We start from the raw sequence: 10671 nt of genomic DNA on the forward strand, positions 1-10671 counted from the left end.
ACACAGGCTGGTGATCCCTCCAGAGCAGTTCGCGTGGGTTGGAGGTGGAGGACTGCCTAGTTCTAGCTCAGCCCCTCTGAGGGAAGGACCCAGCTGGCCATACCTCCCATCTCACCACGGGCCTTGAGAGAGGGGCTGTTCAAGCTTCCCGGCTGGGGAACAGCCTGGGGGACCCTGAGCTCCACTTGCCCCATGAGGGTGGGGCTCGGGTTGTAAAGTCCACGGTGACACAGTTCTGCGGGTGACACCATTTAGCACTTGGTCCGCCCCCTCCTGGCCCCCTCGAGCTGCTCTTGCACCCCTGGGAGGCCAGTCCCAGATCGTACTGGTAAGTGCATTTCAGCTGCCGCTGATCTCTCTGTGGGTACAGGGCCCCTCCCTCCCTCCCTCCCTCCCTTCCTTCCTTCCCCTCTCCTTTCCTTCCCTTACTTTGCCCATCTTCACTTCTTCCTCCCTACCTCTTATCATTTCCCTTTTGGTGCATGTCTCTGTTGGAGCAGCCTCAGAGGATTACAGACGCCTCTGTTTCTCCTCCTAACACCATGTGTGGGAGGAGCCCACTTCTGGGTGGGCATCTTGCATTGGAAAAGTGAACGTTGCTCATGGGCACACAGCTGCTCTCTTGGCGGGTGGTGGTATGTCCTCAGGGCCTTTACTATTTTATTGTCTAGCGAATGTGTCTTACCTAATCTGTCGAGCTTATCCATCCATCCATCCCTCCATCCAGTCCCAGGATAGCTGTATGGCTGGGTGGGGCTATGCTTGCCAGGAAGCCCCAGGGCACCTGGCCATAGGGAGGATCATCCCAGACTCCGGCCCAGACAGGCGGATTGATCCTGTCCCTCCCCTTGGCCAGCAGTCTTCTCACTTGTCTCTTCCTGGCAGGTCAGATGGTTTTCCTGCTAGAGGGTTGTCTGTACCTCTGGGGGTTCAGCTGATGCTCCCCAGGTTGTTTTAGCACCTGGATGGCTTAAGTTTCAGGTTGGCTCCTGGGGAAGGTGAGGAAGCCGGGCACACAGCCAGGAGAGAAGGGTTGGGCCTCACTTGCAAGTTCCAGATGGGCTGCTTCTGAAGCCAGTTGAGGATTTTGCCCTGTGTGGGCCCTGGTATTCCCCTCTTCTGCACTTGGGGCTCCTGGGTATGTAGGGGGTGACTAGCAATTGAGGCCCAGGGCTTGCCACCCACACACCTGTGTGCTCGCGTGACCTTTTCCACAGCCAGGAGAAGACAGCTCTAGGGTTGATGTGGCCTGGGCCCACCTCGCCCCTACCTTTGGTTCCTTCTGCACTCACATTGCCCTTTGTGCCCTTGAGGTCTTGATCCACAAGCTGGACATTGGTGCCTCCCCACATCCAGTGCATAGGAGCAGCGCAGCCACGATTCTCCCTTGTGTTCTTTCAGGTCACAGATGGGAACCTGCTGCTTCCAGGGACTGAGGACAGGAAAGAAAGGCCTCTATACTATGCTCCAGGTGGCCGTGTGCTGCTGCCAGCCACTTGGCTTTGGTGCGGGGCCAGCTGCCCCAGGGCCTTACCTCCTGATTTCGGGGCTGGCCCTGGCTCTCCAGTGCTTACATTTAGGGCTCTAGCCGCAGCCATTTAGGAATGTCACTGAGAGAGCCGAAGCCGGGGCGGAGATGTGTAGGGGGAGGGAACGGCCGTTTTTGGGTCTCCGGCAGCAGCCGCAGTGCTGAACTTGTGGCTCGGAGGCTGGTGCGCTGTGGCTCATGCCTGTTGCCACTGCCATGCTCCCCGTTATTTGTTGCATCACTTCCCCCCCTCAGCAGATACCCCCACTTGTGAAAAGTTTCCAGACATCACATGGTAGGGGGCCTTGGCGCCCTTCAAGGCCGACCTATGCTGGTGTGAGGGGTGTGGCTTCCTCTGCGACTCATCACAGCCCGACAGCCATGCATGGCCACGGCAGCTTCAGAGCTGCCGCGGTGATTCACTCCCAAGATGCTGATGTCTGGGGAGCACCCAAGCTGGGGCAGAGCTGCCAAAACCGGGGGCAGAGAGCCTCAAAGTGTCCCTCTCAGCTGCCCAGAAGCAGGGGTCCAGCCCCGTGCCGACTCAGGCCTCAGAGAAGAGGAGGAGTAGGCAGAGAACTCACTGCCCCTTAGCAGATCCTGGGCCAGGGCGTGACAGCCGTGCCCAGTTGAATATGTCTAATGTGGCCCCAGACAGTGGGTGTTGATTTTTCTGTTCAAACATTCTGAAATGGGTTCTTTCTAGAAAAGAGGGCCTGCTTATTTTCCCTAGACAATTGCTGATGTTGACGCCAACTCTGGGTGGTGGTGAGGTGGGAGGGAGAGCTGTTTTAGATAGTTACTTAGTCACGGCTTGTGCAGTTCAAGACTGCTCGGCACCAGGCCATGGAATTTTCCTGAGCATTTTCACTTGTGGGATTTCCAGGCATTAAGTGAGGCCCTTGACAGAGAAGTTGTGGCCAGGTCAGCAGCTCTTGGTGTCAGGATCAAAGTTGTTTCTCCTGGGATGGCCACCAGGACACAGGTTTCTAGAGTCAGAAGGCTGCAACTCTAGGTAGTTCCCATGAGTCGGAAAGAGAGGGAGAGCTAGGCTTTGGCGGGGGATGGGGTATGCGCAGAGCCTGAGAGGGCCAAGCTCTGCAACGCCGGCTGATGAAACACCGTCTTGTCTTCACCTGTCCATGAGAGAATGAGAAAAATAACAAGATAGGAAAGTTTTCTTAAAGAAAACAATGGAAACATCTGTCCTTTATTCTGAGATTGTCATGCATTCTTTTAGTAACAAATGTTAAAGTGACCACGTCTTCATTTTTGAAATGATGACACATTTCAGTTTTCTGTTTGTTCCCTTTTTTGACTGTTTCATGTCATTACCAGCCTGGATACGGAGGCGGAGGCCTCGTGTTGGTGCCCCAATGCTTTTTGGTTTGGGCCACTTTTCCTGGCCAGTAAACCCAGGAATCCAGGAACCACCAGTTGGTTGAGTTGGGTTTGCAGGGGGTATCTGGAGTGAATTGCCCTTTTGTGGCAGAAATGCCCTCACTTGTTTTAATTCTGTCTTCTCCATGGTGCTTGCCTGGGAGTTTGGGAATGACTGAGTGTGTCTGAGGTCCTTTCTCCATGCTAACCCCAATGCCCTTTGGCTTTCTGCAGCCATGGACTTTCCCCAGCACAGCCAGCACGTCTTGGAACAGCTGAACCAGCAGCGGCAGCTGGGGCTTCTCTGTGACTGCACCTTTGTGGTGGACGGTGTTCACTTTAAGGCTCATAAAGCAGTGCTGGCGGCCTGCAGCGAGTACTTCAAGATGCTCTTTGTGGACCAGAAGGACGTGGTGCACCTGGACATCAGTAACGCGGCAGGTACCCCGTCAGGGCTGGGGCTGAGCTTGCTGAGGGCCAGAAGCTATGGCTGGCCCTGTGCCATGCTAGACCCTCCAGGGGCAGCACCTGCAGGCTGTGGGATGCAACAGGCCTCCCGCACAGGCTTCAGGCCATGAGCATGTCAGTACTAAGTTCCTCCCACCTTTCGGGGACGTGTCTTGATTGGGAGTGGAGTGGTAAGGGGAGAACTGGCAGGAAAGGCTCATGATGAGCTCTAGGCTGCAGTGAACACAGGAAAAGCCTCATTGGGAAGGGCGGAGAGCAGGCAGACTCTATGCTCTCTGGCCCCTTTCCATGGGAGAGTCAGTCCTGAAGCATCTACCCCAGTACTAACTAGAAGTTTGGGGAGAGGTGATGGGGAAGGCCTAGGGGCTGGGAGCAGTGTCAGGAAGACCTTGGGGTTGTGGAAGGAACTGGTCCTGGATTCGGACTTCCAACCCAGACTGGCATGACATGCCATGAGAAGGTATTATTCTCCCATTTTATAGATGTGGAAACTGAGATCCAAAGAGGTCAGTGACTGGCCTGGAGGTCAGTCAGATACAGAGTTGGTAGCAGAGCCCTGATGAAAGTCAGGTTGGAGTGTCCCCTGCTAGCAAAGTGTAGCGGCCAAGTAGAGGGTGTGGAGGGCAGGTGTTCACACCATCTCTCCTCAATGCGGGGTGGGCATTCACACCTCTGTCCTCGTCCAGGGCAGGCATTCACACTCTGTCCTCTGTGCAGGGTGGGCGTTTATACCCCGTCCTCTGTGCAGGGTGCATATTCACACCTCCTTTTCTCCACGCGTGGGTGGCATTCACCGCCCATCCTCCTCCATGCAGGGTGGACAGTCGCACCTTCTGTTCCCTGTGCAGTGCGGGCATTCACACCTCCTGTCCTCTGTGCAGGGCAGGCGTTCACACCTGTTCTCTGTGCAGAGCAGGCATTGAGACCCTCAGTGAGCACTTCTTTTCAAGGCTGTTGGCAGTGCTGAGATCCTCCAGGTTACCTGCCTCCTCCCCACACAGGAGATGGGGCGATGCAGGCTTGCCACTCAGCTGTTCCTGAATCCCTGCGTCCTGCTGCTGGGTGGAGTGGTGGGGCAGGCTGCCGGTGCCGGATCTTGAGGTGGGTCTCTGACAGCTGTCCTGTCCTCGGCAGGCCTGGGGCAGGTGCTGGAGTTTATGTACACGGCCAAGCTGAGCCTGAGCCCTGAGAACGTGGATGATGTGCTGGCCGTGGCCACCTTCCTCCAAATGCAGGACATCATCACGGCCTGCCATGCCCTCAAGTCACTTGCCGAGCCAGCCACCAGCCCTGGGGGAAATGCGGAGGCCTTGGCCACAGAAGGTAGGTTATTGGCAGCTGCTCCCAAGCAGATGGCCAGAGACCTTGGCTTTTGACGTGGGCTCTGCCTCTGACTTTCTGGGTCTCAGTTTCCTCATCTGGCCCTGACTCGGTTGTGGGTGCTGGCGAGGGTTTGCCTCAGGTCTGAGGGTGGCCTCTCTGCCTGCCTTTCCCCTGCAGAGCACCCGGGAGCCGTGCCTGGTTCAGTGCCTTTGCACATGGGCAGGGTTTGCTCCTAAACCCTCCTGTGGGTCTATTCTCCTGAGCCCCTCCTTCCACTCCCCTTAGCTGCTAAGATAAAGACCTCAGATGCCCACTATGGGCCAGGTGCCTTGCTGTAGACTTCCAGAGGCCGCGTTCCTCCCTTTCCTAGTGCTGACCTCTGATCAGCTCCGTTGGTGCACACATGAGGTCTGCATGTCCCACATAAGCAGGAACCATCACTGTTGTATTCCCACTGCCCAGCCATCAGCTGGCATGGAGTGGGTGCCCTGTGAATAATTTGGTGAATGAACAAATCAGTAAACCACTACTTAGAGGTACCCTAGGGAGGATGAGGAAGACCTAGCAAGTTCTGGGCCACCTCACACCTCCAAATGGCGGGCACTTGATGGGAAACGGCAGGTCTGCCCTGTACCATCTCCAGGAGGGGACAAGAGAGCTAAAGAGGAGAAGGCGGCCACCAGCACGCTGAGCAGGCTGGAGCAGGCGGGACGCAGCGCACCCACAGGCCCCAGCAGGGACCTCAAGGAGGAGCGTGGCGGTCAGGCCCAGAGCGCAGCCAGCGGTGAGTCAGATGCTGAGGACCTAGCTGGCTGCCCTGTCAGGGTAGTGAGGGCTGCCTTGGGGCAGGTGGCACGGGCACCTGCACCTCTTGAGCTTGTGTTACCCAGAATGACCTATTGTATGTCCCAGGGGGTCTGTTTCAGCCAGAGCAGACACAACAGCCTCAGCTAGGGGTGTGCTGGGGCCTCCGCTCCTGGGCCATACACAGCCACCACCAGCTCGCTGGTCCAGGAGAGGTGTCCGACTCCTGGGGAGAGGGTAGCAATCCAGTCTCCGGTGCTTCCCCCACCCAGGTGCAGAGCAGACAGAGAAAGCCGATGCGCCCCGGGAGCCGCCGCCTGTGGAGCTCAAGCCAGACCCCACTAGTGGCATGGCTGCCGCAGAAGCTGAGGCTGCTTTGTGCGAGAGCTCGGAGCAAGGTAGCCCCGCCCAGCCAGGACCAGGCCCTCCCTGGTGCATCCTCCCAGGGCCCTGCCTCCACTGCCCACTGGGGCCTCCCTCTCTCCTCCTGCCTCCAGCCAGTCCCACTTGGAGTCACCATGCACTTCAGCTTTGGGACACCTTGGTCTTCGCATGTTCTTGAGTCTCGAGGTCGTTCCTTGGCTGACCATGCTAGCCGTGTGTCTGTGAGCACAGGCACGTCCTTCAAAGGCCTGGAGCTTCTGCTCCTTCCCAGCTTTGAGCACCGTACAGGGGTGCCTTCCCACCCACAGCAACCCTCCAGTGCCTGCTGGCCGACAGCACCACCCCAGCTGGCTGAGCCGCCTACCTGCATCCGCCAGGCAGCAAATACCCAGTTCACAGGCACCCCGGGGGCTTTCCTTGGCCAGTGCTGGGGCCATTTACTATCCCTTCCATATGTTGCCGGTGCCCCTGACAGGAGCTCAGGCAGAGGGCTGCATGTGGGGTCCAGACCCAGGCCTGGCTGCGAGGCCCCCGCGCCCTCTGAGGCGCCTCCGTGCTTGCCCTTCTCTCCGCAGAAATGGAGGTGGAGCCCGCCCGGAAAGGGGAAGAGGAGCAAGAGGAGCAAGAAGAGGAGGGCGCAGGGCCAGCTGAGGTCAAGGAGGAGGGTCCCCAGCTGGAGAACGGAGAGGCCCCCGAGGAGAACGAGAACGAGGAGTCAGCGGGCACAGACTCGGGGCAGGAGCTCGGCGCCGAGGCCCGGGGCCTGCGCTCAGGCACCTACGGTGATCGCACGGAGTCCAAGGCCTACGGCTCCGTCATCCACAAGTGCGAGGTGCGGGAGAGTGTGGCCAGCCCTCCCCGCCAGCCTCCCTCCCCTCCGGCCTCCCACCACCTGCCCCTCACACCCCGTTTCCCTGCTGCACCCGCAGGACTGTGGGAAGGAGTTCACGCACACGGGGAACTTCAAGCGGCACATCCGCATCCACACGGGGGAGAAGCCCTTCTCGTGCCGTGAGTGCAGCAAGGCCTTTTCCGACCCGGCGGCCTGCAAGGCCCATGAGAAGACGCACAGGTACTGCCCCAGGCCGGCCTCCTGACCAGGCCCCTGCCAGGCTCGGCCTTTCACGCCCCAGCGAGCCCTGCCTCCTGTCGCCTTCTGGCCCTGCAGCCCTCTGAAGCCCTACGGCTGCGAGGAGTGCGGGAAGAGCTACCGCCTCATCAGCCTGCTCAACCTGCACAAGAAGCGGCACTCGGGCGAGGCGCGCTACCGCTGCGAGGACTGCGGCAAGCTCTTCACCACCTCGGGCAACCTCAAGCGCCACCAGCTGGTGCACAGCGGCGAGAAGCCCTACCAGTGCGACTACTGCGGCCGCTCCTTCTCCGACCCCACTTCCAAGATGCGCCACCTGGAGACCCACGACACGGACAAGGAGCACAAGTGCCCACACTGCGACAAGAAGTTCAACCAGGTGTGTGGACCCCTCCCGGAACCAGCGCCTGGGAGCCCCGGTGGTCACAGCGGCTTGCATGCCACGTGGTGGGTTGGTGGTGGGGAGCACAGTCCCGCCTCCAGGAGCTCATCAGCCTGTTCACCCAGGAAACAGGCCCAGCGAGAGCCACTCCCACGGGGGAGCTCCCGGCTGCTCTGCGGAGGGCAGGTCGAGTCAGGGCGGGGTTTGGTTCTGAAAAAATGGGGTGGGGAGGCTTACCTCTCACCGCTGGGACCGGGGACCTCTCCTAACCCAGGAGAGATGGAGCTCTCCACGGACCCTGGCAAGCCTGAGAGTCGATTGCTCCTTTGTGGGAGGGGCAGGTGAGGGGGCCCGGGGCCGAGCTCTGTGGGGTGGCCCCCCTGACCCCTCCCTGGGCACAGGTAGGGAACCTGAAGGCCCACCTGAAGATCCACATCGCTGACGGGCCCCTCAAGTGCCGAGAGTGTGGGAAGCAGTTCACCACCTCAGGTAGGGCCAGGGCTGCCCTGGCTGCCCTCACACCCCTGCTCCTCGGCCACCGGTGGTGCCCCACGCCAGGTTCGCCCTCGGTCTCGCCACAGGGAACCTGAAGCGGCACCTTCGGATCCACAGCGGGGAGAAGCCCTACGTGTGTATCCACTGCCAGCGACAGTTTGCAGACCCCGGCGCTCTGCAGCGGCACGTCCGCATTCACACAGGTGGGTGGTGAGCAGCCATGCCCAGGGCTGGGAGGTCACGGGGAGGAGCAGGCACCAACACCTTCTGCCCGGTCCCCAGGTGAGAAGCCGTGCCAGTGTGTGATGTGCGGTAAGGCCTTCACCCAGGCCAGCTCCCTCATCGCCCACGTACGCCAGCACACCGGGGAGAAGCCCTACGTCTGCGAGCGCTGCGGCAAGAGGTCCTGCCCCCTCCCCCACACCCGTTGCCCAGGCACCCCACAGTGAGGGGCTCAGAAGACAAACTGGGGACTTGGGCTGACTGCTGCCCACGCCCCAGGCTCTGGTCCCAGGGGTCCTTTTCAGTCTAGAGGGTGAGGCAGGAGGCCCAGGTTGGGGCAGTTCCATGCGAGTCCCTCCCTGTGGCCCCACAGATTTGTCCAGTCCAGCCAGTTGGCCAATCATATTCGCCACCACGACAACATCCGTCCACACAAGTGCAGTGTGTGCAGCAAGGCCTTCGTGAACGTGGGGGACCTGTCCAAGCACATCATCATCCACACTGGTGAGCTGTGGCCCCCGCCATGCCTGTTCCTTCCCAGCCCCTGCTGCCAGGTGGGGAGCAGGGGGAAGGAAGGGACCCCCAGACCCTAGCCTCAGGTGCTAGCTCTTGCTGCAGGTGGCCTTGAAGGCAGTTCCGTTCAGACGAGGACCCCATTTTCCTAGAGGTTCCAGAGGTGCCAGTGTCACTAGAGGTACCTGTGCAGCTCTGGTGGCTGCCCCAGAGCACCTCCTGCTGTAAAAGACAGGCTAGCTGAGCAAATGAGTTATTGAGGGCCTCCCACCCCACTCCTGTGGCCCCTTCCCCAAACGCCAGAGAGAACCTTGCTCCCCCAGGAGAGAAGCCTTACCTGTGTGATAAGTGTGGGCGTGGCTTCAACCGGGTAGACAACCTGCGCTCCCACGTGAAGACGGTGCACCAGGGCAAGGCAGGCATCAAGATCCTGGAGCCCGAGGAGGGCAGTGAAGTCAGCGTGGTCACTGTGGATGACATGGTCACGCTGGCCACTGAGGCACTGGCAGCGACAGCCGTCACTCAGCTCACAGGTGCGGGCTGTGGGCAGCAGAGGGAAGTCACAGGCAGCTTGCTGCCAGGGTGGCGATGATGGGGCAGTGCCCGTGCCTTCACCTTAGGCCCTGCGACTCTGCCCGCAGTGGTGCCGGTGGGAGCTGCAGTGACAGCCGATGAGACGGAAGTCCTGAAGGCCGAGATCAGCAAAGCTGTGAAGCAAGTGCAGGAGGAAGGTGAGGGGGGCCACCCGGGTGTGAATGTGGGCAGAGCCCGGGGTTCTTCCCACTCTGACTGCTGCCCCACCTCCACAGACCCCAACACTCACATCCTCTACGCCTGTGACTCCTGTGGGGACAAGTTTCTGGATGCCAACAGCCTGGCTCAGCACGTGCGAATCCACACAGCCCAGGCACTGGTCATGTTCCAGACAGACGCGGACTTCTACCAGCAGTATGGGCCAGGTGGCACGTGGCCTGCTGGGCAGGTGCTGCAGGCTGGGGAGCTGGTCTTCCGCCCTCGGGATGGGGCCGAGGGCCAGCCCGCACTGGCAGAGACCTCCCCTACAGCTCCTGAATGTCCGCCGCCTGCCGAGTGAGCTGGCGGCCCTTCTCCTGACTGTTTATTTAAGGATGGATGGCACCCTGGAACTGGGAAGGGTGGCCTCTTCCCTAGAGAGAATAAATTGGATTATTTTCTAATGCTGCCTATAGGTCCCTGTGGGGTGGGTGGGAAGCTGGCAGCTAGAACTGATGCCACAGAAAGGCTGTACCACCCAGGGACCAGCCTTCCTGGGAAAGTCAGCCCGTCCCTCTTGCTGAATGCGACTAGAACCAGAGCCAGGCTGGCTGCTTTGCCCCAAGTTGAGGAGTGGGCAGTGCACTCGGGCTGGAGACACCTCGGCACCACGTGCCCCATGCCCTCATCCCATCTTGTTTGGAGGCTTCTCACCTGCTCATCTTTACAGCCTGGCCTCCCCTCGCCCCACAGCTATGACCCTGCTCCCCTTCTGCCCAGGTTGGGGAGAGGTTGGGAAGTTGGGGAAGGGACCAGTAGGGGTGGCCACCAACTGCTTACCAGGGCACAGGCAACCCAGAGCAAGCCTGGCTTACAGGCCACTGCTGCCAGGCTTGTCTCAGGAGTCCTTCCAGCCAGAGTGGCCAGGTAGGCCAAGGAGAGTGCCAGGCCCAGGCCACTGCCCTGGCTCTGATGGGCCTAGGGGAGCAGGTGGATGCTACACTTGCTTCAGGGTTACCTGGCCTGAGGACTAAAGCCAAGCCAGTGCCATCATCTTTTGGGAAGATTCAAAAGATGGCATCTCTGCCACCAGGCTGGGGGCCCAGAGGGACAGGAAGGAGCAGCCAGGGGCTTTGATGGGGAGGTAGGGAGCTGGTGGAGCAGCTTTCTCACTCCTGTCAGCAAGGAGTCAGGAGGTACCATCTCCACTCCCTTCCTACAGTTGGCCCCGGCACCTGTGGTCCACCGTTCAGAGGGGGATACCATCTTCTCAACACCAGGACAGGCCCATTTGTAGGAGCCCATTGGTATTGCAAGTGAGACCACCAACTTTGTAGTCCCCATGTCCCT

At 59.9% G+C, this 10671-nt stretch overlaps 1 protein-coding gene across 8 annotated transcripts in view; it reads left to right on the top strand.

The window, feature by feature from the left end:
- Positions 1-9785, top strand: part of ZBTB17 (zinc finger and BTB domain containing 17) — a 34900-nt gene extending 25115 nt beyond the window's left edge. For 2 of the 8 annotated variants that reach the window (XM_077938684.1, XM_077938723.1), the window contains 14 exons: positions 3143-3349; positions 4511-4699; positions 5321-5483; positions 5776-5901; positions 6463-6719; positions 6817-6959; positions 7056-7356; positions 7761-7848; positions 7941-8057; positions 8137-8257; positions 8450-8580; positions 8913-9122; positions 9210-9320; positions 9399-9785. In XM_077938684.1, coding sequence (XP_077794810.1) covers positions 4574-4699; positions 5321-5483; positions 5776-5901; positions 6463-6719; positions 6817-6959; positions 7056-7356; positions 7761-7848; positions 7941-8057; positions 8137-8257; positions 8450-8580; positions 8913-9122; positions 9210-9320; positions 9399-9682 — 2178 coding nt within the window. In that variant the 5' untranslated portion in view covers positions 3143-3349; positions 4511-4573 and the 3' untranslated portion in view covers positions 9683-9785. 8 annotated transcript variants of the gene reach the window in all.
- The last annotated feature ends 886 nt before the right edge of the window (positions 9786-10671 follow it).

Source organism: Macaca mulatta, chromosome 1 (assembly GCF_049350105.2).
Source record: "Macaca mulatta isolate MMU2019108-1 chromosome 1, T2T-MMU8v2.0, whole genome shotgun sequence".
NCBI classification, from domain to species: domain Eukaryota; kingdom Metazoa; phylum Chordata; class Mammalia; order Primates; family Cercopithecidae; genus Macaca; species Macaca mulatta.